The 27,715-nt window shown below is 43.6% G+C and overlaps 1 protein-coding gene across 1 annotated transcript in view; it reads right to left on the bottom strand.

Annotated features, from left to right (window-relative positions):
• Positions 1 to 27,715, bottom strand: part of TGM5 (transglutaminase 5) — a 199,850-nt gene that overhangs the window by 48,729 nt on the left and 123,406 nt on the right. The window contains exons 3-4 of the mRNA XM_078651955.1: positions 16,564 to 16,806; positions 8,229 to 8,347 (exon numbers count right to left, since the gene is read on the bottom strand). Of these exons, the coding sequence (XP_078508081.1) occupies positions 8,229 to 8,347; positions 16,564 to 16,806 (362 nt within the window). The remainder of the gene's footprint in view (positions 1 to 8,228; positions 8,348 to 16,563; positions 16,807 to 27,715) is intronic.

The raw sequence follows: 27,715 nt of genomic DNA, 5'->3' as shown, positions 1-27,715 counted from the left end.
TGACATGTCCCAGGGCACAACCCAGCATTTTTAGGCAAACCAAACCAAAGGAGGGGCAGTGTTCGTGGTCGGGCAACAGTGGAATTTTCAACCAGGGGAGAGATAGACGAGGCGAAAATCCTACCTATGGGGATCCCAACAATTACTACAGACACCTCATCTGAATTCATCCCTCTCTTCCATCTATTTGACCATGTTTTGTCCTCAGTGTAGATCTCTCTACTTAATAAAGGGCTGACTTTTGTACCTATGGACAAAATTGACTTTTTCAACATTCAATTGGAACTATTCCATTACTTTCGTAAAATAAAACTAAAATCCTTTTGCACAGAGAAAAGTTTCAGTGAATGTTTCACTCCTACTAAACTCAGACCCCCTTCCATGTTCAACCCTCCAAGCAACAAACTGCCAGTTGACCTTTTGGCATTTGAAATGATGGTTCTTAAGAACGTCACCTATTTAAAAAACAGACATGACCACATACCTTATAACACTGACCTTACACAAAGACAAGCATTGATGACATTGAAGAACAACAAAACCATAGGGATAAAACCTGGCGGCAAGGGTGGAGGAATTGTTATTCAAAATTTGTCCTTTTACAAAGAGGAAGTAATGCATCAATTATTCAATCCTACCCATTACAGACCCCTAAAGGGCAACCCTCTGCTAGAGATTGAAAAAAATAATCAATTAAATTACGACAAGAGGAAAGGAACAAGGAATTCTAAGCATACAGGAGTTTGAATTTCTCAACTTCAAGTCACCTAGGACACTGATATCATAAGGATTCCCATTGTCCACCTATTGTCTTCGGCTGTGGCTCACTTCATGAGCCTCTGGGGAAATATATAGATTTTTTTATCAAATATTTTGTGGAGTCTACTAGAAGTTATGTACGGGACAGAGGCGATATAGTTAGTACGATTGAAGACGAACAGTTTGCTTAAGAAATTCAGTTATTAGTGTGTTTAGATATTGAATATTTATTCACTAATAAACCACCGCTAGATGGTATCACAGTCATCAAAGATGTCCTTAATAGTTGCCATGGCCAGATTACTGTACCTACTGATTTTATAATCGAACTCCTCAACCTAGCACCCAAAAAATAACAATCTTGAATTTGATGGCCAGGATTTTTTGCAGGCCAAATGGACATTCTATTTCATTTGCCCTCAACGTTGCCATTCTGTATATTGATGATTTTGAGGAGAAATACAATATTAACACCAATACTTTCTATGGCAACATTAGTCTATGGATACAATACATAGAAAGTGACTAACATGTTCACTAATATTAATCCGGAAGGGTAATGGGTGGTTCTGTTCTTTTTCACCTTCTACATTTAGGGTGATATTATAGTTAACTGCATGCACAAAACATATCTAGGTCACACTGGTGCTGGTGACAACATAGATTTGTGGTAGAAGGGTGTTTTTATGGGGGGATTCAAGCACATGGACATGTATGGTACCTTGCTCTATTTTCTTGCTTTTTTTCTCCATGTCTCCCCTTCTTTGAGTTATATGTAATGTTGTAGGAAATGTAATAGTGCTAGTAAAAGGATTGCTGACATTGGAATGGCTACAGCATATTGTGTCTCACTGATTATATCCGTCAATATGGCGGTTTCTAGAGCAGTTTTGTAGATCACAATAGATTTTGCCAATGTGTTTGCATTTACCAATGGTTAGAATTATGTAAATTAAGGGTTGGTATTCTGGATTGGTCCTTTTCTTCTAGGTATTATTATACCTAAACTTTGCTACCTTAATTATTTTATATATATATATTTGTTTTTATATCAGAGTAATGCAGTTTGTTAAAAATGCTGGCATTATTTGCTGAAGTTTAAGATGGTAGCCATGTAAGGTACTGGTGCTTGGGATCTGCTTGGTATACAGTCCCCTTTCTATTATTATGTTTGCAAACACAGAGAGCGTGATGGTGCCCGTGTATATATAGGTACTCGGGCCATGTTTTGTCAGGTAGCTCTATTTATACCCTCATGTGTTTAAATATCGAGGGCAAGATGGCACCCGTGTAGTATGCTGATTCTTGTGGCCCCACAGATGTTTTGGCTTGCAAATAGGCAGTTTAACATGTGGCAAGATGGTGTACATGTATGGACAGTTACTCGGGCATGCATGTAGTCCTTTTTCCACTCTAATGTGTATAAATATCTAGGGCAAGATGGTGCCCATGCAGTACGTCAACTCTCTTTTTTTTTTTGTTAGGTGGTATTCCACTTTTATTTTCTTTTTAATCTTTAGTTCAACAGTTCACAGTATGTCAACTCTCATGGCCCTCCAGATGTCTTTGCTCATAAACAGGTAGTTGGAACCTGTGGGAAGTTTTGTTTGTAAGGATTGTGATTTTTTATGTTTTTGGTTGGGTTTATTGATATCGTAGTAATACAAGGGAGCGGAGCTCATGTGTTTTTTTATTCTATGTTATCTCATTTTCGCAGATAACTTTACTGGTTATATCACAACCATTTTGCATTTTTTATTTATGATGCATGGGTAAGAATCCGTTTTATTCCCATAGATTAATATGGCAATGGATTTATTTGAGTGAAAATAGGTTTATATCTGATTTGGGTAATTTTGTAAGACAAAACTGGTTTGGGAACTTAATGGCATAAGAGGGGGCACACTTAGGGTTATCTGATGATGTTGTTATTTAACTATACTTGTTGTATATTGAGGAGTTGCCTAAACCTATGTGAATTTGCTTCTAGATAATTTCGAGAATTTTGATGATTTAAAGGATATATTGTATTTCCGTCATAGAGGTGATCGCACGTTGTTTGTAAATATTTTGAGTGTACATATTTAACCTCCAAAAGTTGAAATGCATGTGCCCTGGATGGACTTATGAGCACTCGTGACTAATAAGAGTTTTCTTTTTCCTTTTGGGTGTGGTTAGCTGTTTGTTATATCAACAACGATATGAATGTTGTAAAGCTTTAGGATACTTAATTCTCATCTTTCTCTTCTGGATGTTTAACACTGGAAGGAAAATATTATGGCAGCATAATATCAAAATGAGATAGGTTTTCTTCTCAAATTATCTATCATGTTCTTTGACATGGTGTGGTGCTTGTTTTGAAACAAGGTGTGCTTTTGAGCATTTTAAAGATTGGTGATATGGCACAGGGGACTTTCCATTTCTGTAGCACTCATGTTAAAATATGTTTATGCTTATTGGATATGAAAGGTGTAACTTATTTTTATATATTGTGTGATTTTCTAGCCCTGAGGAAAACTTTCAACCAGAGTGGTGGAATAAGAAATAAATGTCAACTGTGATGAGGATTTGGATTCATTGATTTCTGGTTCTCGAGGGTTCATGATAGTCTAGGTTTGATTGTTTGAATTGGCTAAATGTATCATCCACTCACTTGAAATTCATCTCTCATTCCAGCAACTGCTCAATTGACTTTTTGGATCTTATATTTGTGGTATATGAGGGCAGACTTTTTACAAGCCTATATCACAAATCAACTGCTCGCAATACACTGTTACCGTACTCTGGCCACAAACCAAATGTCCTAACAGAAGGCTTCTCTTTTGGCCAATTCCTTTGCATTTACCACAATTGTAAATTTAAAAAGGTCTACTTTCATGAGGCCCATCTTTTGGCCAAAAAACTTGAGAATGGGGGCTATCCTTCCAGGCTCCTAAAGCGTTTTATCAAACGAGAATGCTATTGCCCCAGAGAATTTCTACTACCCCCCCCCCCCCCAGAGAGGAAAAGTATGGGAAGATTAGTGTGTGTCACTACCTTATGTATGCAAAGTAATTCCATCACAGTAATTGTTAGAAAACACTAGCCCTTAATTCAATCTACTGGCATTTCAAACAAACCACCACCCTTTTCCTTTAGGAAAGACAAAAATGTTTGGTCCACACAGATTGTCCAAGAAAACCTGTTGATATACCTTGCTTTATGGGGACAGAATACGATTGTGGAACCCTTTAAGAGTGCAAAAGTGTCATATATGAATCGTCATACAATATAAGTCATTTATCCCCTGGGACATTACCCGCACTTTGATGGAGTACGTAAGAACTGCAACATCCACATTGTCTATGCTTTTAGTGCCCCTGCGATCAAACCTACGTGGAACAAACTAAACAGAAAATAAAAGCATGACTTTCACAACACACAAGCAGGATACTATGTAAGGTGATATCAGCGCCACTTGTGGCACATTTTGTGAAGAAAAACCACACAAAATACGACATCGGGTGGCAGGTCATCAAACTGATAATGATCTGAATATAGATGTTATCTGAAGCAAATCAAACATTTACCCCCAGTCAAGAGATCTAGGTTAAATCCATCATTCTTTTACTTACCATGCCACCCCAGTTTAGACCCAGCCATATGCAAATCAGTCTTGATCGCAAGGCTAGCTTGAATCCAGTGGCACAGTGAGCCTGGGACCTACGTCTGGGCATGCCACTGGATTCTAGCTAGCCTGGCTGATGAAGAGTGATGCCACAAAACCGGTCCCAGGATGCTTGTTTGCGTTCCAGGTAGGACCTGGCTTGGCAGTTCGGGCTGGACTTTTCCCATGAGGCACAGGGTCAAGACTGATTTGCATATGGCTGGGTCTAAAATGGGGTGGCATGGTAAGTAAAAGAATTTGCTCTGCATTCCGTTCATCATCTGTGTATCTTGTGTATTTTTATACAGTACTGCTACTAGTTTCAGATGCTGTTTGGGCGGCCACTGTTGAATATTAATATTACTTCTAGTTTTGAGTGGGTTGTGAAAGTACAATACCTGTGTTCGCAGAAGAATCTGAATTATGGAATGTGTGGTAATGAGTTAAGTTCAGAAAGTCAAACTCAACAAAATTTCCTAGGGGAAAAATACACAGTAAATTCCGAGACATGAGTAATTTAGTATGGAACGTCCCAAGTTAGCCTGTAATTCCTCATCTTTAGGAGAAAAACTTGGAATATGAGTTATTTACTGCACTTGTAAAAACCCACTCAGGGGTATCAGTATTTAACTGGTATGCTAAACACCTCACCTTATTCCAGTCCATGCATAATCAGGACCTTATTGAGGATTGAACAGCTTAAACATCATCATTTAGTCTGGACAGCTGAACAGTAGCACCCCAAATATTGTACACATCTCACAGGCTGATTGTATTAAAGGGGCGCCATTTTACTGGAGCTGCTAATAAAGGCAACATATGACCTAGGCAAAAGCAATAATGGCAAAAGACATAGGTGAATCATTTTGTATAGAATACTGAAGAAGATTCACGTTTTGGGTAAATTTATCAGGATCATTAACTACTATAAGAAAGAACTAAGGCTACAATTCTGACCTGCAAACTCATACCAGTCTGTTTTAGGTTGGAAAGTGGAACTCGTCAGCAATGCCTCTCAACGTTGAGGTTAAATATCCTGGCTGTTGAGGTCCTAGCAATTGTATATATGAAGGACAAACTCCCCACCCTTATGCACCGCAATCGTAATTGTACACTAGTATATACTCGCTGCATATTTCCCAGGAGCGCCATTACCCTACACAATCCACCGACCAAGAAGTCCCACTGAAGGACAAACTCATAGGAGATATTGGGTATCACGATCACCCAATATTCCCTGACATAAACTCTGGCTATCTTACCCCTCTTATCCTATTCTGATTCTTTCCTTTTGTGGACCTTTAACAGTTTGGATGTCTACAACGGAGCCTTAAGTTAGGATATTAGCTAAACACTCAAGAGAAACAATATTACACCTCTATCATGAGGTCAAGGGCAGAATTTGGGAATTTGATTGTCAGGGAATGGGACTGCAGCCTCATCTAAACCAGTTAAAATAGTGCAACATATTAACAAAAACATTGAGGAAATTTAAGGAGGATTGACATTGATCAGGGATTTTCTTCTTGTGAGAGAAGTTAAATATTCTTCTAAAACTGAATATTTTGCCACTATTCTTATTTAAATGCACTGTGTTCACATATCTTTCAATGAAAGGACGAGTTCCTCGAATTGCCAAATAATAAGTCTAAATCCTCCTAGGAATCCTTAAAGAATGTTATGTCTGAGGGACGTTTTGATTTCTCAGATTTCCTCATATATAAATTGGTATTCTGTCCGCGTTGCTTACCAATATTGCCCTTTATTCGTGTTTTTTTTTTTAAAGTAGAATACACGCCTTAATGTTATGAAAGATTGGTTTTTCTAGAACTCAAGATCAACTCTGGTGGTATGCCCTCATGATATTGCACGATTTATATCACATGAGAAAAATATTGCAAACACTGCATCACACATGGGCAGGTCTCAATAGCCATATGTGGAGTAAAATATCGAGAATATATACATACCCTGCAATATGGTGGTAATGGTTGATGTACTAATCATGTTGATATAGTGAATGCAGTATTATTGTAGGCTGATATTGTCAAACCCAATATGCTGACAAACAAACACTGTTATCCTGTAGACAGTCTTTTTGTCAGACCAAGCTCTCGAAACATACAGAAGGAAAATGAATATCTGGCATAAGAACAATTTTGCCAGTTAAATTCGTTTTTGCTTCTCACTCTTGCATGCTTCTTGACATTCTATTGAGACGTGTTGCCCACATGGAGAATCTATTTTAGGCACTAAGCAGCTGCATCTCAATTTGTTACACTTTGTTTCAAAATGTTTTTGCAAGGCAAATTAGTTTAGGATCCTGCCTCTGTACTTGCGTGGTCTTTGGTGTTCTTGTCAAAGTATTTGACTACATAGAGAGAACAATTTGGGGCTTACATATAAATAACACTAGTTGTGTCCCTGTGGACTTCTTTCTATACATTCTCACACACCATTAAAACATGGTGCCCTGTCCTATGTAGCACTAAACTCTGGGACTGAGGTGCAAAAAACAGATGCTGCGTTTCAAATATAGATCCACTATTGTTACACAATTATTCTTCATTAACTTCTTATTTGGCTTCAGACCAACATTGTCCTTGTTGCTTGTCATAGTTCAACAAAAACACATTGTTGGGTTAATTTATTTTAATTCTCATGACAATGCACCATGATCACAGTTGTAGTTCTCATCAGTTCATTACCTTTCAATTTGTGGAGTCCCAGAAACCCAGATGTTGCAGGAACCTACCTCATGAAATAGACACATGTAGTTGAGAATACATATATTGACTGTATCATCCTTTTGTTTTATATTTTAAAAGAAAGCTTAGGGGTCATCCACTGGACAACTGAATACTAAAACAGTGTGGAGTAAGTCTAGAAGATCTCTAATGGAGACACACGTTAATGAATAACTAAGGAGTTACAGAAGATTCCAATAATATTAGAAATTCAGTTGTAACAGGATTCACCTTTTATCAGTACAAGGGGCATTTCGACCAATTTCATGTAATTATTATTAAGTGGCTGAGTGCTTGAAACGCATTGGGGTACATGTTTGACGTTTCCTGCAATCACACTTTCGTTCATACTGTTATGTGCAACTCACAGCAGTAAAGTACTGTATGTGTTTCGCTTTCCATTTTAATTAATTTACTAAAACAACTGATTATTATTTGTATTTTTAGGTATTGACTATTATTAATAGAGATGAGCCATACACTTTTACCTCTCCTGAAATATTTCCAGAATATGCTTGAGTTGGATACATGTCTGTGGAAGTATGGCTGATCTCAGTTCAGGTACATGATAATAATTAAAATTCTTTTCTAACATTACAGCTTGTATTCTACTTTTTTTTAAAGAATACAATTATTTCTGAAATGTGGTTTTCTCAAGGCCACTATATGAGGTTCATTTGCATCTGGTGTTCAATACCCACCAGCAGAATTGTTTGCCAACTGTAGTTTTAAGCAGAGACAAAAATCGCAAGGTGTGTTTATAAAGATCACAATTAATGCATTATGAATTCTTACAAGTGCTGAGTCACCTTGGCAGAATTATAGCATTTAAACCCATGAGGAGCATTATGAATTTACCAAAGGCACAATAATCAATGGAGATATAGCAACAATTTCATAATCTGTGGTTAAAATCTCACTAACAATAGAGAAAAGCGTTCACAGCAGCATTACAGAGGCACACGGACAAAGAGAGAGAGACACACACACACAGAGACAAAGAGATAGAGAATGAGTGACTCACAGGAGTCACACACAATCTGTTTTAAGGCCCTCATTGCCTCTTTGTACTTTACCTGGCCAAAATTCCATGGACATGGAGAAATCCAGTCTTTATTGCCCTGGTAGATAAAGCCATAGTCATTGAGAACATACTCCTGCCGCTGGGCCTCATTCTCCAGATAGACTTCATCGTCTGGGAAATAACAACATGTGAGGCAAAAAGATACATAAATGAAGAAGAATGTTATGGAGCCTTTGTGTTAGTACCAGACCTTAACATATAAACCAAATAAAGATTTGTCCTTGTCTCTATCACTTACTTTTCCTTTTCTATGTGAGAAGCCTACAAAATGATAGTCTTTAAGTTATTAAGCAAATAGTGTTCCCCTAAGAATCATTCGAACTGTGGCCTATTAGATGATCCAAACACCATCATACCAGTGATCAATGTTCTGTTTTCACAATAGGCAAACGTATACAAACTCCAGAAAATGTAGGTGCGTCAAGTAACGGCGCTGTAAAAGTGAAAATAAGTGAGCCAAATATATATTACATTGACCAAATTTAGAATATATAGAGCAGAAAGGGCTCCTGCTCTTAGGACGAAAAGACTTTTAAGAACCCAACGATATACACATTTAGGTTTATGCAGTTCAACACTCAATGATATTGGTGGAACCCAAAAAGTTGATATTTCGACCCCTTAAAGTCATTCATGTGGTGTCTTCATCAGGATAGTAAAGGATGGTAACAACCTGAACAGTGTTAATCTGGTATGTTTCTATTGATTTTCCATATAACCTGGACACATAAATCTGATGACGCCTAAATATGAAGCATAACAGGCTCCCTGAGAATATGGCTGCTTAACATTCCAGGCAGCGGGCCTGCAGGTAGTAACATACTACTAGTTTAGTGTCATTTCAACCGAAGGAGTTGCGGGCTTACTTGCAATTTTCATACCCCTTTCAAGGAATAAAGTGCTTAATGCTTAAGTAAATGCAGTTCTTTTTTGCAAAATGTATTTTCAGCGATCTTCATTTTTAGGTTTCGCCTGCTAATGCGCTTGCGCATTACTGGCGAGATATATAGGGGCTTATCCAGAGATTAACCAAAGTGGCGATTTCATGCAGTGCACGTGGACACAAGCACGCGCATTTCCCCACATGAAAAGCCATCAGCCTCCCTCCCACAGGCTTCCCCAGCGTGCGCAGTGCGCGCTTGCCTCACTTCTCCTCCCCCCTAATTGCTTTTTTTCACGTCCGCCAGGCCGTGAGCTACATCAAAGGGTTCGGCTCCCCGCCTCCTGCTTCATGGACGCTTCTCAGGCCACCAGCCTGATTCACCGACAACTATTGATGCCCACCGTTCCTGTCCTCCATAGAAAGCGTTTTATTTTTTTTCGGAGATGTTCTTGTATTATATTGCCAATACTTTTTTTTAACTTGTTACTTTCACCATGGTATAGACTCTGCTACCACTGGACAGCACAATGCGGGCCTCCTCTCGCCGTGCTTTAATTAAACAGCAAACAGGCGACCAGCCTCGCAACATCTCTGTGTACGGTGATAGAAGTCACAAGCACATTGTCATGTGACCACTCTCTCACGTTCCCTCATTCTCCAGCTGCCTCAGTCTGCCCCGTCTTCCTCATCCTCCCTATGCTCTGGTAATTGTTTTAATCTCATGTTTCCTCAGCGGACAATAATCTTTAGATTATTAGGATGTCATACTATCACACTTCATTTCTAACACTTGTTTTTTAAACTTTTTTAGATTTTTCGCCTTCATGAATTAAATTACTTTTTAGGATCCCCGCTGAAAAACAGTATGTAATTAAAGGTCAAGGTTCATTGTGAGGCCGTAAAATACTCACAGACGCATTCTATATTTTTATATACTGCGTGCAAGTTTGTCACACTTTTTATATTATTCTATGTTGTTATAAAATATTTGTAACTCGTATTTCAAAATGTGTGACCCTACATCAAGGAATGGCCAGTCTATAAGCAATCCCCCATTTCCTCACCACATACACTTACCAGACTTCTCTGGGAAGCTCACATTGCGCGGCTCATTGCAAGCACTAGCTGCTTTTAAACTACCTGTTCCTGGTTGAGGTGCATGGAGCATCAGAGGGGCTGGGGGCTTTGTGGGATGGAAGCTGTTGCTAAGCAGCTATACATATGCTAATGTGACCACTTTTCCGGGTCTGTATGTGCTTTGGCTGGAGAGAGCAGTGTCATGCATGCTAAGACAGGTAAGGCTTTGTTTTGTATACTTGCGTCCTGCTCTGACTTGACCTCTCAGTTCGTCTTCATCAAGCAACAAATAAGTAGCAATTCACGGAAACCCAAGTATCTTAAAATGCAAATTCTTTAAAACGTTAAGCACAATGCAGGAGCACACCAGTAAAGTGTAAAACCAGGATTGGTGGTGACTCCTAAACCCCACAGCCCAGCTCTTCCTGGCCGACTGAGTGCCAGGTGCCCCTGAAATTACTCCAAACCTAATTATTCCCTGGAGACTGCACCTCCTGTACCATGTGTTCATTGAGCCCTCAGGGAGTGTTTTGAGAAGTTTCCTTCGCACTTGCTTGCTAGGCCGGTCTGGAGGCTGCCCTGGTTTGAGAGTGGTGTGCCCAGTCTCGGTGCACCTGCTTAGGGCAGCTATGCTCATGCCCACCTTGCTACTGGGCGGAGATGCGGTCTGCCTACCAGCAGCAGTGTGAGCGGTTCTGTTGGGAACACCGACGATCAACTGAGTGTGAGTGGTTGGCGAACTGCAGTCACTTGGTGTTCCTATGCCCGACTCTGCTGAGATCTACCCCCTGATGCTGCTTCTGTTTTTTAATGAAGCTCGTAAAACCTACCGCTCCCAGACACCCTGGGGGAGCTTCAGGTGCCAAGACAGCTATGGCGAGCATGCAGTCTCCAACTTAAGCTGAAGACATAGAGAGCCCGGTCACTTGCACGCTCGTGGAGTCCCTGTTTACCTCTTTACATGAAGACCTGCAGGAGGTCAAGAAAATCTCTCCTTGAACTTATGCGAGTTCCACAGACTAGGAAGAAGTACGGGAAAGGGTCATTGCCTTGGAAGATGGAGTCACTAGAAAGGACGAGGAAGTCAAGGGTCTACAGCAGAAGGTGCTCTGTCTCCCGGAACAACAAATTGACCTCCAGGCTCACTTCGAAGACATTGAAAACAGGTCTAGAAGAAACAATATTCAAGGTGTTCCAACTGATACAGAACATGCCGATCTAGAGGAATATGTGCAAGCTCTGTTTCATTTCATCTTAGCAACCCCGGCTGAAGTGACAATTAAGCTGTTTGATGCCATTGAGTTGGACTGCCGAGAACGGTGAAGACCCCACAGGCGGACATCTTAGTATGTGTTCACGATTTTCAAACTAAAGAATCCATCATGAGCAAGGCCCGATATGCATATCCACTTCAGTTTAGGGGTCACTCACCTCAACTGTATCAAGACTTGGAGACGATCAAACTACAGAAACGGCACACCTTCCGCACAGTCACGGCTCACCTGAGGGACAATGGTATCTCCTACTCTTGGGGACATTTGTTTCGGCTTATCTTTCACCTTGAAGATAGGATCCACCAATTCAGATCCCTCTCTGAAGCTTGCAGATTTCTTGGTTTAGAACACCCCTTCCAAGATGCTCATCCTTCTGGCATGTGAGATCGGTTGATGTCTCGCCGTCATCTCCAAACTTGATACAAATCTGCCCCTGATGGCTTGTACCCTGACCCTAAGACCATAGCATGAGAAAAGGAGCTTGGACTGGGGAATCCTGAACCCCAGGAGATAAGACGTCACTATTGGTTGGGATTTGGAGTAATGGGGACGTGCCGTGAGGCCCTAACGATGTCTTGATTGTGGATATGGTGATGGATCCATCTCTCCACTAATGTTCCCATGTTTGATGGACATGTTACAAATGTTTGCAGACTGCTTTTCCTTATTTGTTTGGGGTTTTTGGGGGGTTTTCTTATTCCTTCTCACTGTGCGACCCATTCTAGGGTAATTTGCACATCTGATATTGGCTACCTGTACTGGATGTCACCCTTTTATTGTGTGCCTCACATGCCCTGGGGGGAGCCTCTTCAGAGCCTCACTTCCCACCTTAGGCTGCCTGGGGCTTTAGATTTTCAGCCTCAATGTCCGGGGCTTTAATAATCCAACCAAGAGATCAGCTATCATCTCTATCCTTGAACAGTCAGGCGGTGATATTTGTCTTTGGCAAGAGACTCACCTTGTTGCTAAAGCTGTTCACAGAATGCAGTCCAGTCGGTTTACATGTCAACATTGGTAATCAGGTCCTTCTAAAAAGGGTGGGCTATCCATTCTCTTTTCAAAACTCTTTACAGGGGAAATCCTGACTACTGTGGCAGAGGTTAGGGGATGCCTCCTTGAACTCCTTCTTAAGATAGGCTCTTTCCACTTCACCATAGCAATTTTTTATGCCCCGACTGAGAAACAGGAGAGCTTCCTCACACACTCAATGGCCTCAGTTCTTCAGACCCGTGGCGTCTATAGTGGTTGGGGTGACATGAATCTCATCATGAACTCTGACCTGAACCGCCCCGGCCAAATCTCACGATTCGGGCGAAGATGAAAGATTATTTATCTACTAACGACACTAGAGAAACTATTCTGACTTCAGTTTGTGAAGCCCTAAAACTGGTGGTTCGGGGAGAATTTATAGCTCTCTCTGCGGCTGAGAATCGGCGACATCGGGATAAACGTTGATGCCTCGAGAAAATGGTTTCTGAACTAGAAGCCATCCATAAAAGGACCAGGGCTCCTAGAATCTGGAGGGAGCAGGAGAGGCCTAGGCTTCAGCTTAAGTGGTTAGACCTGGACAGAGGGGAATTCGCTATGCTATGCCTCAAGCATATATTTTACCTTGGCAGCAACTGCTGCGGTCACGTGCTGGCCCACCGTGTTTGCAGTAAAATACACAATGGCTCGGTAAAACACATTTGCTCCGTGCCCCATTTGGAGACCAGCAGCAATGAGGGAATTGCTTTGGCTTTCCAGGCCTGCTATGCTTTTCTTTATTTGTCTACAGATGGTCCTGTTGGTGACCCCAGGGGGTAGCTTCACAATATTGCTCTTGCCTCCCTACCTTCTGAGGAGTCTTGCACTCTTTACCAGCTTATCCATGTGGGCAAAGTGGTATCTGTCATAGAGCGCCTACAAGCACTAAAATCCCCCACATCTGACGTTTTCATCCCCCCGTTCTATAAGACTTTTTTCAAAGACACAGTTCCCTTACTTAATCGACTTTTTAATTCTTTCTTCTAAATGGGCCCTTGGGCGGTCATTCCCAAGCCGGGCAAAGATCCAGCCCTCTGTGGGTTCATAGACCCATTTCTCTCTTAAATGTGGACGCAAAGTTTTTTGCTAGCATCTTGGGGCACCGCCTTAATCTCTTAAAGCCGGGTCTCATAGACCCAGATCAATCAGGTTTAATACCTTCTCGCCAATGTGGAGACAACACCAAGTATTTACTCCATCTTATGGATAAAATCCACCTGCCGCGCAGAGAAAGGCTTCTCTCTATTAATGGTAAAAAGGTGTTTGACTTATGTCTTTGATACGCTAAGGGTTTTTGGCATTGACAAGAGACTTAGGAGATGGATCCGGAGCATGTACAGTGCTCTCTGGGCATTGGCCAGGGTTAATGAAGCTCAGTCCCGCCCATACTTCATTCACCAGGGTATGTGTCAGGGGTGCCCTCTCTCATTGCTTTTATTTGCTTGTATATGAAGCCCCTGGCACAGCGGCACCATGAAAATTCATCCGTCAAAGGTATTCCTTTCGGGGCTGACCACTATGTCGATGACATCATTTTGACAATTATAGAGCCCTCGATCTCTCTTCTGGTCTGCCGGTTACTGAGTTTCGGGCATTTGGTACGATCTCTGGGTTCAGGGCTAACACGCAGATCTTGAATCTTTTGGTTACACCTGCAAGCAAGACTGCCTTGTGTTCTCAGTTCCCTTTTGAATGGGCTACAGACACTATTCCATACCTAAGCATTTCTGTAGCCCGCACCATACCTCAGACTCTAGCTATCAACTATGCGTTTCTTGTTACCCAAACTCATAAAGATCTGGCGTCCTGGAATCACAGCCTTCTTTCCAGGATGGGGAGTGTTGCACATGTTAAGATGACTATTCTCCCCCGCATTCTGTATATCTTCCAGACTATACCCTGACCCCTCCGCCTCATATTATCTGTTCCCTTTAACTTTATATCAACTGTATATCAATAAATATATATATGGGAAGAAGCCCCATCTCCAAAAATACCTTATTCACTGCTCAAAGCAGTAGAGGGGACTTGCTGTACCCCAGCTGCTTTGTTATTACCAAGCTGCCCAGCTACGGTTTTTGGTAGAGTGGAATCGACAATTCTTTGAAAAGCATTGGGCCTTTTTTGTTCAAGTGGTGATGGGCATGCAGATATGGAAAGCAATTCCCGCAAGCCCAGAGCCTGTGGCCTTTATTCAGCGCTGGTAACAAATGTGGTTTTCAAGAAAAAGCGACACAGTTAAGTCAGGCCTGACCATCTTCCCCTCGCCAATGACTGCTCTTATCGCCAACCCTGAATTTGCATCCGCTATGTGTCAGGGTTGGTTTCGCTGATGGATTGACGGGCCTTCAAACCAGAGAGATGCTTGTTTGACAAAGACAAGCTTATCCCCTTTTGACCTGACCTAACTATCTGTAAAATGTGAGGTCATGAGCAGTGCATTTTGGGAGAGCAAGTTCTAGTTAGCTAAGCTAACTGTAACTGCTGAATTTCTCTGGTTTTGAACAAGTGAAATGTCAGTCTAACTATTACATCCCAGTAACCTTTGTTTTTTTTCAGTCAATTTCTAAGGGTTTATAAATTCTATTTCCTAACGGTAACGTCCTGGTAACCTTTGTTTTTTTCAGTGAATTTCTAAGGTTTTTTAAATGCTTATTCATAACTACAACGTCCCTGTAACGTTTGTTATTTTCAGTGAATTTCTGTGGTTTTTGGAGTAGTAGTCACGTTTGCTGAGTGGTGGAGAAAGGGGGTGGGGCCTCCGACCAGCTCTCAGGAATTCCGCAGTGTAGGACGTACAGGAGGTACCAGGAGGGCTTCTTGGCCACCAAGGTCCCTCAGGAGTAAAGTAGACTTCATCCCTCAACCAGTAGTGCGCTAGGAGCCATGCTTACAGAGTGATGGAGAAAGGGGGCGTGGCCTTCGAACACCTCTTAGCAACCCTGCTGCGTGGGACTTACTGGAGGTAACAGGAGGGGTAGTTGCCCCCCCCAAGGACGCCAAGTCATAGCAAACTGCAATGTCCCGGGGGTGGGCGCCCTGGGATATTACTGGACCCGGCCCTGGGGGGTGGCGGTCGCCAGGGCCATGGAGGTGGTGGTCCCCCAGGCCGGGGGTCTGCAACTGACCCCCTTAATCAATGAATTTGTGCCATTGGGCCTCCCCTACATTGAATTTTAAATAAAGTATGTGCGCCAGGGAGGTGGCAGTCCCCGGGGCAGTGGGGGAGGACCTATGGCCCCTCGCACATAACAATTATTTTAAAGTGTGCCTCGGGGGTTGGCGGTCCCGGTGGTGAATTTCGTGGCAAACTTAAAAAAACTTATAATGCTTTTTTGCCGTGGTGGGGTCCCAGGGGGGCCATGTCTTATGGGTCAGGGTAGTCCTACCCTGTCCCCCTTTTTTTATTTTCACTTTTATTGGGGGGGAATGGTCAAGCCGTGTCCCAAGATGGCCGGCAACAATTCTTGGTTGAACTGTTGGCAGCTAATCAGAGCTGTGTATTTCCCTGCATGAGCTCGTTTTTTTTGCAAAGGCTTCACGACTAGAGATATCACTATAAGTTTTCAATTTAAATTTCTCAGCAACTACTGAACGGATTTGCACCAAATAAACAAAAGGTACTTCCTTGAACCAACATGTACCTCCCTGCCAAATTTGATGCAAGTCCATACAGCGGTTCGGGCTGCAGGTGTGGCTAAAGGTTTCTATGGGAATTACCATTACATATGCACCCTTATTTCGCACCCCACTGCACGGATCACCCCCAAACTTTGCATTACACACAGAATTTACCTTGATACTTGTTTTGGAAAAAATTCATGAAGATTTGTAAAAGTTAAAGGCAAGTAAAAAATTATTTCCTAAGGAAACTAAATCCTAACTATAACTACCTAATGGCGATTATTATAAATATATATGAAGAAGATTGTACAATGTCATGAAAACTAAGCATTCTCTCCCAGTTAATAATTATATCTTCCCAACGCTACTATACGACAAATATACTTTTATGTTCTTTGGTAGTATTATTTGGATTACATAAATTCATATTAGGTTATACGTACCTTGAGACCAGGGGTTAAAGAGAAGGTAGAACTTGCCCAGTTGATAGAGAATATTTCTGTTTCCAGTAGACACTTGGATTTTCAGGATATATTGGCCAATGATTGCATTACCGGGAGCTGAAAGAGAGATAGCCAGACCGGTGGAATTCTTGCCTACACAGACAGCACTCCATGTGTTCCTGCTTCCCAATGTTGCTAGCGGAACCACAGCTTTTGTTCGCGAGGTCACTTCTGGCCATGGACCTTTGTATGAAAACAAGAAAAAAAAATTGTGAAACATTAGGAAAAAACATATTTGATAACCAAGCAATGTGGATTATTATCCAATCACATTTAATACTTTTTATAGGCAGCTGGGTGGCTTAGGATCTAGGTCACATGATTTTTATAGAAACAGAATTAAGTTGAGGAATGACAGTTTCCAACGCTTCGCAATACAAATGATTAAAGTATGAGGAAATTAAATTAAAAAATGCAAACCAAAAGCAACACATACAATGTCATAGAAAAAAACAACACAAATTGAGTAGAAACTGTAGGAAAATGTCTCTTTTTGCATGATCATTTTTTCTTTACACTGATGCTGCTAGTTTTTCGACTCTGTGGACTGAGACTCTGCTAACCAGGCCCCTGTGCTTGTGCTCTGACACCTAAAACATATTGAAATGAAGGGTGTGGTCTAACAGAGCACGGAGTAAGACCTGTCTTGTCTTGGCTCCGGAATCCCGCTGGCCTTCAAGCACCTTCTGAGAACCAGGACCGCTCCCTCACTGTTTCAAAGTTAGCCATGAGGCTTGCACCCACCTGCATGCGGAGGGGAATAGTGAACCATATAACTGCGATCCTGGCATAGGCAAAGTGAACATCTGCAAGCAACCTCATATTAGCTGCGAGACCCACAATATTGTGGCAGTTATGCCACGATTGGCTGGGCTGGCGATGACGCAAGATGGGTCACGTGGACTCTGCCCGCCTTGGAGAATGGTGTCCTGAATTGCTGCAGCAGGACTACATTGGGTGCCCAGACCCACGCCTGGTGTGGCTGTACTGATGGTGAGTCATGACCGCTGATTCCGGTTTGGTCCCCATGGGGCCACCATATTGGTGATATTGTGGTGTGCCTCTATGTACTGGTCTATAAGAAGCTGGAGCACCTTGATCTGTCTCCTCCCTCCTGGTACAACAAACGGTCTTGCGATGGGGCCACTTGCAGACGTACAGGACAAATAAGGCCGAGCTGTCTCTCCTCACCCTAAAGCAATGGTTCTATGAAGGGGTGACAAGGTCGGTGTGCTACGCGCCAGCAAATTTGCAACTTAATCAGGTTCAAGCCCACATAGCCAAGATCAGAATCCAGAACTCGACATGGACTACTACAGAATAAGCGAAACAGCAGGTGTTCCATAGCTACTATGAGGCTCTATACTCTGGGAAAGACACTCCCCGACCAATCATACACTCTTACCTCAGTGCCTGTAAATGGGACACTTTAGGGCAACATCACACTGAACCTTCGAAGCCCCATCACCCTTGCTGAGCTGCAGCTGGCCCTGAGGGAGATCCCTACCCACAAAATACCTGGCCAGGATAGGCTCCCGGTCTCCTTCTACAGAGCATTTCTACCCTTCCTTCAAGACCACCTGTTGAAATTATTCAACTGACTCACATCGGATACGGGTTGAAGCTCACAATGGAAGCAGAAAAGATTGCCCTTATACCCAAACCCAGTAAAGATGCCACCCTGTGCGCCTCCTATCACCTGATCACTCTCTTGAACATGGACACTAAGAACTTTACCAAACTTTTGCAGAATCAGCGAGACTAGTAGCTACCTGGTCTCATTGACCCAGATCAAGTGGAGTTTTTCCGTAACCGGCAAGGAACAGATAAAATCAGTTGCATTGCGCATTTGATGGAGAAGTCCCACCACCACAGCATCCCCTCCTGCCTTCTCCCGTTCAACGCGGAGAAGGCATTTGGCAAGGCTGGCTGGTCCTTCCTGAGGGTGGTCCTCAAGAAGATTGGCCTTGTTTCAGACATATCATCAGACTCATATCATGGCCTCCGACATCTCCCCTACAGCTATGATCTGGGTCAATGGTCAGCAAAGGAAACCAATCCGCCTGGCAAGAGACATTTGGCAGGGGTGACCGCGCTCACCTATGGTGTTTGTTTTGACGGTGGATCCCCTGGCCATCATCATATGACAGACAGAGTCCATTATGGACAATCATGTTTGGCGGGCACGCTCTCTTCGCAGATGACCTCTTCCTTACCGTCACTCAAGCAGCCACTTCCAACCCCGCGGTGGCACTAGCCCTCACAGCCTTTGACCATATCTCTGGCTTTAAGGTAAACATGTCCAATCATATGCCCTGAATCTCATGATACCCACATCAGACCTCCCCGACATACTCTCTCTAGCACCGTTCCAATAGGCCCTGTGAACCATTTGCTACCTCCTCCTAAATCTTACTCCAACCCTGGCTTCCTGAACGCAAACTAACTGGCTGGGGCTCTGCAAGTCCATCCTTGACGATTTCCGCCGGTGGAGACCACTGCATGTGTCATGGCTGGGTCAACTCAATGCAGTCAAAATGACCCTTCTCCCAAAGCTACTCTACTTATTCCAGTCCTTGCCCAATCCCATACAGAGGATGACATACTGCGCCTTCAGTGAGACATTCACATTTTCATTTGGGAAAGCAAACACCCCAGGTTTTCCAAAACTGTGTTGATGCTTCCCAGGGACTGAGGGGGTCTGGCTTGCCCTAACCTTCTTAAATATTATTGTGAGGCGCATCTCCACTACATTTTGGAATGGATAGCACGGTAAAGTGAGTAACATTGGTTCCACATGGATCGGACCATGACATGGCGTTCCCTGTTTGATCTTGTCTGGCTCCCAAAGAACACTAGACTGCAAAGTGCCTACATTGCCATCCCCACCAAGACTTTCATGGAGATATGGGACAAGGTAGCGCCCAAAAGGGGACTGAACACATTCCCCTCTCCAAACACCCTACTTACCTGTAACTTGGACTTTACTCCTGCCCTCGAGGCACACTGATTCCCCAGCTGGGGAGAGGGCGAATGCTGTACCTTGCCCAACTTGTTTGAGGGCGAGACAATCAAGACATTTGAACAATGCAAAGCAAAGTAGAGTTGCATGTCCCCGAAATGGCTGGTTACAGTATTGTCAAATTACATCACTGGGTGCTTCACCCATTTACCATCCAGGAAGCGGCGTGGCTATACACTCCCTTTCAGGCACTGGTCAGAGCTTATGATGGTACTAGGGGATTGATATCGCGCACCTATCAGGGGCTTTAGCACTCAGAGCAGGTTAGGACTCACCCATACCAAACACAATGGCATGACAACACTGGTGAGGGTATCTCCCAGAAGCAATGGGAAACACTCTGGAGGGACAATCCTAAATCTTAAAGAAGCATACCTTGCTGGACCGGTTGTTGCCGTGGTCTTTTCTTTGCTCCTGGACCCTTCCTTCCTTGCCAGCGCAGCTCCTCGCCGTGTGGTGCGAGGCGCTTTGTACAGAGAGGGGCGTCGTTTCCTGTATCTGGATTTTCTGCACTGGGGAGAAAGAACAGGCAGGCTCAGGGCTGCGAGCGGACCCGCAGGGACTCTAACTTCCAGGAGTCCCTGCGCGCGGTCAACCCTCTACACCTGGGTCGCTCTCCCTGACCGCCACGCCCCCTGCCCCACCTTCTCCTTTTTATTAGCGCACCGTGATCCCGCAGCGCGGGAGCGCGCGGGAGTTCGCCGGGAGAAGCCCGGGACAAGGGCGGGACCGTCTGTGGCCGTCCGGGGCCGAAGGAGGCCGGGCCGGGCCACCCCTCTTGCCAGCGCTATTCACCATTTATTTCAGTAAGTGACATAGACTCTCCTGCATTATTTTGTAACCAATATGGCAATGACTACAAATACAAGCCCTGCAAACAGCCACTTGATGACTCTTTCAACGGAGCCTGGTCCACTGGCCATTGGTCCCTTAGACAAATTCTTTTTTAATCGCTCATTGACAATAGACAAAGAACTAACTTTGGCTGAGAAGCGCGCAGAGCGTAGGTTATCCATTGAAATACTTAAGAACTCCACGGACAAGTTTCCAAACATAGCCTACCCCACTCTGGTAACCCCCTTATCATCAGTGAACCTCCCAGTCACATACGAACACTCTGTGGTTCAGGGCGATAAAACAAATAAGAGTGTCGTGGCAGATTCAAATAATCCTTGTGGTATTAAATTCCACTCATTATCGCACCTTGATATAGGTCCCCAGGTTACATTGGCCAATCCCAAAATCGGGCTCAAAAGGAAACGACCAGCTTCGGTAAAAAAATGCAAAAAAGTGGTCAGACTCCCACAAAAACTCAGGAAGTTACATAAACTTGTGAACATTGATAAGGCAGCTAATGAACAAGCTCAAAGTACAGGAAGTGTAATACCAACTATTCTTGTATCTCAGAACAGCCAAGACATAGTGAACAATTCTTGTACTGTTTCCAATGTACCAAGTAAAGAAAATGTTGTATTATTTGCAAATGTGCTTCCCGAACTGGAAAAAATGTTTAGACTGCTACTTACCCCGATCGAAGATAGAATTGCTAAACTCGCAGATAGGTTAAACCACTTCGAGCAGACAACATTAGACAATTTCTATTCTACAAAAACCCTGATTAAAGCAAATAGGGCGGAAGCAAACACAAACCCCCAGGTCATAAATAACCCTTATGTGCAGGACAAGGGTAGAAATCCCCGAAATGGCTCTCCTTTACCTCCCAAACAAAATAAACCTCCAGCTAAAGCCACTACAAAAACTTCAGATAGGGCTGAGAGAGTGACTGCTGGTTTTGAACCATCGCAGTCGACTTTAACACATCCTGCACAGCCCATACTAGCCCAGATACAAAATTCACCGGCCGTTGCAAATGTTGAGGTTACTTTGTGCCAACAAGTGGGTAAAGCACCAACATCTGTAAACATAACCAATAATACACGCATACCTCCAAACATCCCGGGGGGAGGAAATGGGGCTAATGTATGCCAGCCGGCCGGTAAATCCTTGGCATCGTCCCAAGCAAATAATAAACTACAGGTGCAAAAGCCTGCCCTTCAACTTGTTCCTCAAGTTCCCAAATCTATCCCACCGCCCTTGCCAAAGCCACCTCATAGAAAACCCCCAATTAATCTTACTCCTGACTCCTTCCCCTATGTGGCAGTTCTTATCAATGTACCATCTTTACCCCCAGGACAGAGAGAAAATTTCCAGATGCTTAAAAACAAGACCATGCACTGGTTAAAGGAAAACCGTCCTCTGCCGGGTGATATAGATGGGCTGATAATAGGGGCAAGGAGAATTGACTGGATGGGTTACACACCAAAAACCCTGGGGGGGACTGTATAGTGGTTAATTTCCAAGATCCTAGGGTGGTGGGATGGATAACACGACAGGGATGGGGAACAAATAAGGGTGGTATTGGTATTGTGGACCTTACCTTTTTTTACCCCCGACCCTCAAGTGTAACTACAAGTCTACTCAATAAGCCCTTAATCCCCCCTATTGTACCATGGCCAGTCATTTCTTTACCACCTCCCCCTGCTGGTCATAATCACACCTCACATACATACCATAATCCCTATATAGGATGGCAGGATTCGGGCAGGGGGTATTGACATACTGGCATTGATAGCATAGGTGGAATTATAAAAGAAGCAGAAGGGCTCCGTGATGTTTGTGGCAATATCATTGTTACAAACTTATTGGTGAACAACATTGAGGCGGGGTGTGTGGCTAAAGAAGGTGGATTAAGACTGGGAACACTAAACACAAATGTCTTACACCCTGCAATAGATGTTTTAACTGTGGACCCAACAGATGATTTAGAAAGGCTGACTAGTCCAATGGAGAGCCCAAAATCAGCCCATGTATTTCCACTTGTCAAAGCTGGGGATGGGACAAATGTAGATACTGGTACCCTCTTATCATGGAATGTCGCCGGGTTGGCTAGCAAGCTGGATTCCCAACCTTGGGTGGATTTTATAAGTGGTTTTGACATTTGTTGTTTCCAAGAAACCTGGGCTTGTGATCCACTCTTTTGCCTAGGTTATTTGAATTATTGTATACCAGCCTCAAAAGGGGGAAGAGGGCGGCCCAAGGGTGGCCTAACTGTTTGGGTTAGACAGGATTTGCACATTAAGATAAAAATCCTAGACGTAGGGAACATTGATTTACAAGCACTAAGAATCTCTGTTGCTAAGGGCCAACCAATAGATTTGTACAATGTTTATGTGAGAGGAGACAAAGTAACAAGTCTATCTACCATCGAGTTGTTGTCTGATGCCATGGAGGCCAATTCCCAGGAAAATGTAAAGATAATTGTTGGGGATCTAAACAGGACTTTTGAACCCTTGGACTGTACAAATGACCTTATGGAGAGTGAAGAGGATAATCTCTGGGGAGTACCATCTCTAAACCTAAAACCTGTGAAGCGATGGACAAAAGAGATTTTATTGCTAAATGGAATTTGTTTGGAACATGGCCTAAGAGCTCTTAATGGCAGGACACCTGGTGACAAGGAGGGCAGCTATACTTTTGACAATGGTATTAATAGGAGCCGAATTGACTATATACTGTGTGGTCTCCAGCTGTGGAATGGGGTTGTCGACATGGCTGTTAGGCCCCGGGTTGAAAGTGACCACAACCCCCTATGTGTGTCCCATAGGTGGTGGAATACCGGTTTAGGAAACCCTATTGAGACACATGATGAAACCCCTCTTTTAAGTAACGATGAGCGAAGGTTAAAATGGTCCAAGGTATTAGCAAATGAGGCCACCATGACATACATTACCAATGAGGTTGATCGTGCAATTTCCGCGATTGAAGCAGCAGTCCCAGTGGTTCCAGGGGACAACGGTATCACTGAAATCCACAATAAGTTATTCTCCCTTCTGAGACCATGTTTTTTTAATAAGAAAACAAAAGGGAAGAAAACTAAGGAAGTGGGCAGGTGGTTTGATAACCACTGTAGAACAGCACGTCTTGACCTGGGGCATGCCATTAGAAACAGGGACCGTGCTGCAGTGACAAAGAATAGGAAATTGTACAAATTAGCAATCTATCGTGCCAAAAAGAAATGGGACGAAGACCATTGGGCCCAACTGAAAGAAGCCTCTGATAATAAAGACTCCATGTTATTCTGGAAAATTATCAAGTGGGGTAGTGGTGCGGGCCCAGCAAAACCTGACAACAATGTACCAGTGGAAGCCTGGGTCGATTACTTCGGGCCACAGTACGCGGAAAGCAATAAACCCGTGGCAGCTGACAATATAATACCGGTTTATGCAACCGAAGATCTATTCTCCCTTAGAGAAGCAGAAATTGCCATCTGTTCCGCGAAATGTGGGAGGGCGCCAGGTCCAGATGGTATCCCCCCTGATATTTTCAAACATGATGTGACTAAATGGGCGAGATACACCCTCCTTGTAGCAAATGCCCTAGCAAAGGGGGCAGTGGTCCCAGACATTTGGAAGGGTGCAACCATTATCCCCATTCACAAGAAGGGCGATCGCTCATTGCCTGCTAATTACAGGCCTATAAGTTTAATAGCCACCATGCAGAAAATTGTTGGGAGAATGGTAACAAACCAGCTAATGGACTGGGTAGAAGATAATAGCGCCCTCTCCCCATACCAAGCGGGATTTAGGCGAGCAACCAGTACCATTGACCAGGTCTTCCGCCTCACCATATTGCGGTGGAAGACCGTCGAACTGGGAAGGGGCAGCCTGTACGTCGCGTTCGTCGACCTGCGGGCGGCGTTCGATCTAGTCCCCCGGTACAAGCTATGGTCGGTTCTCCAAAAACTGGGGATCCCTGCAGATCTGCTAACATTAATCATGCGACTGCATGAATCCAACTTTGCTAGAGTCCAGTGGGGAGGAAGTAGGGAGATAACATCGGACTTCCCTGTGGAAAGGGGTGTTAGGCAAGGCTGTTCCATGGCCCCTCTACTTTTCTCGCTATTCATTAACGGGATAGTCGAGAGAATGTTGAAGGCTAGTGTAGATGCCCCGTCGTTAGCGGACACCAGGGTTCCGATCCTGATGTTCGCCGACGATACTCTTATTTTGTCTAAGACCCCCATGGGGCTGCAACGTGCATTAAGCATTTTTGATGCTTTTTGCTTGGAGCACGGGCTAGAGGTAAATGTAGGAAAAACCAAACTAATGGCCTTTTCTGCAGGACGCAGGAGCTATCCTAAGATAACCCTAAATAACAGCAGGCTTGATATAGTTAATGAATTCACGTACTTGGGAGTGCAGATCGCGGGGGGGACTGGCTGGACGCATCATGTGAATAAAGTAGTCCTAAAGCACCAGCAGCTTTCAGGTGCCCTAAGGGGGGAACACCGTAAATCAAAAACAAAACCTATAAAACCCGCAATGACAGTGTACGATGCGAAGGTTTTGGGTGCCACTTTATATGGCGCGGAACTATGGGCTTGGAATAGTCTGGTGGCTCTTCAGACTTCCGAGAACAAGTTCATGCGAGGGATTACTGGACTCCCACAGAGCACCCCCCTAATCCCATTGTTCTTGGAGCTAGGTAGACGTACGATTGTCGACAGAGCACGATTGCGACCAGTTCTTTACTGGAGACGCCTCTGGACGACTCCAGAAATAAGACAGTACGCAGAGGGCTTTCTGTGGATAATTAGGGAAGATATCTTCCATAAGATAAAATGGTTAAAACATCTGAAGACCATGCTGGTAAATCTAGGGTTTTCGAATCTTTGGAACAACCCCGTGGGAGAAATCTTCCCTAGTAAAGAAGCCCTCAAAGAGCAATATTGGGATTGGGTGGGTGGCAAGATGCTGAACGACACCAGGGCAGATTCTATGTCTGGTCGTTTCCTGGAGACTAAAATTTTTCCTGTCCTAGAAAATTACTGGGCCAATATCACGGTACCTATGGACAGGAAACTTGTCTTTCAGTTAAGGTCAGGATCTATCCCCCTTAAGAAATTGACATCTGGCTGGCACAGACCCACTAACAACCTATGTCCTGCTTGTGAAAATGCCGAGGAGAGCATAGGCCATTTTCTCTTCGCATGTCAAGCCTATGCAAATCCGAGGAGAAAATGGCTCTCGTCGGTATGTAAAAACCTGGGGACACGAGATAGTACAGTGGCCTTAAGAATTTTATGTACAACAACCCAGGAATCGATAGTCATGGGGGTAGCCAAATACATGGGTTGGGCTTGGGCGATAAGACGACGGTCTTTGGGGGGTAGCAGGTAACCAGGGATTCCCTTTTTAATAAACTTTTATGTAATTGGTATACTTCGATTTATGTGTAATGTAGTATGAGCTGCACTGTGTTTATTGAATTTTTAATTCTGTGACTATGTATTTGTGTAACTGTTTTTGATTTTATGTGCTTTTATGAGAATTGTCTCGAATAAAGCTTATACAACAACAAACAACAACAGCATACCACATCACAGGATAGCATACAAACTGATCATCCTGTGATATTACATGCCAACCCACCTTGGCACAATTTACCCTGCCACCTCTGACCTCTGTTGGTGATGCTGTTCCAGGGACTTCTTTAACATATGGTGCTCATGCTCCCTCATAACAACTTATTGAAAGGAAGTCCTCTGCCATATTAAATGCACTATAGACTTTTCTCTCCCAGCTTCCTATAACACAGCTCTCCTAAGCATATGCCCTGTAGAGTTGTAGGCAATGACTCACAGTGATTGGTGCCTCATAGGCCATATGTTAGACGTCCCCAAGCAGCTCAGAGCACTTCAGTGGAAGGAGCCCTTCGACACCCCCCCAAATGGCCCAGTGGGTCATATAGGCTATCCCACAAGATTGCGCACACTGACACTAAATTTGCCCGCACTTGGCAAACACTACTTGATTTATTTCACTCACTTGAAACACTCCAGCTTTACACCTCCCACGCTCAGAGCACTCCAACACTTTACTTAGATCATTTTTCAAAGTGAAGTCGGCCCAATAGCAGTGACTCTCTCAACCACTTGCCCCCTACTTGTCCTTCCCTCATTCCCCTCCTCTGACCCCGACTCCAAACTATCCTCCTTCACACAGCCTTAGGATACCCTTGCACTTGGGTGGTCCTGTGCTTTACTTCTCCGACCTTTTCTGTTTTACTGTTTACCTGTAGCTTTCATTCCATTTTCTAGAGGACACATAAATAGTCACTGCGCCTAATGTGGCCCCTCGCTAACATTTGTTGTGCCTGGGTGGCGGTGGCTGCTCAATGCTTACAGTGTCATATAGGCTCTTACTGCTGTAAAACTGCAATAATGGTGACAAGGAAAAGGCATTTTTTAAGTTTCCAGCATCTTGTGTTGTACCAATATCGAAATTGGCTGTACTCTTAAGTGGTATACTTAACTTATCCATAGGTCCCTAGTATACAGCAAAAATCCCCACTCAAATAGGCCTCAAACAGGGATGTGTATTGGCCCCGACCCTTTTCAACATCTTCACTGCGGACCTCGACAAGTGCATTTCGGAGATACAAAGTGACCCACCAAAGTTAGCTAATCGTAAAATAAGGAGCATGCAGTATGCAGACGATATCGTACTTTGTAGCCAGACCCCTCTGGGTCTTCAACGTTCCATCACAAGGTTGCACGAATACATCAGTGTGCACGGGTTACTATTTAATTACAAAAAAACGAACATCGTCTGTTTTGCATCCCGGGCAGGACTGCAACCATTTAAGTGGCATATCGCTGGCAACCTTATAGAGCAAAGCCTCTCCTACAAGTACCTGGGAGTAGTGGTCGACTCAAGGTGGTCACTAAAAGATCACTTAGTACACAGAAAAGCTCAGTCCAACAAACTACGGTTTGCTCTAAGCTTATTAAAAACACAATTGAAATGCCCATCTAATTCACACCTGCTGAAGATAATCGCGGCAAAGTTTCTACCATCCCTAATGTACGGTTCCGATTTATTCAGCGGCAAAGATGCAAACTTCCTGAATTTACAACAGTCAGAGCTGTTTAAATACATCTTTCAGATTCCGATCTTTCACCCACATGCATCATTGTAGGAATTTGCGATTCCTAAATTGCGAAAATTA

The sequence above is a fragment of the Lissotriton helveticus genome, chromosome 7 (genome assembly GCF_964261635.1).
Source record: "Lissotriton helveticus chromosome 7, aLisHel1.1, whole genome shotgun sequence".
Taxonomy (NCBI): domain Eukaryota; kingdom Metazoa; phylum Chordata; class Amphibia; order Caudata; family Salamandridae; genus Lissotriton; species Lissotriton helveticus.
This window is presented reverse-complemented; position numbering and strand designations above follow the sequence as displayed.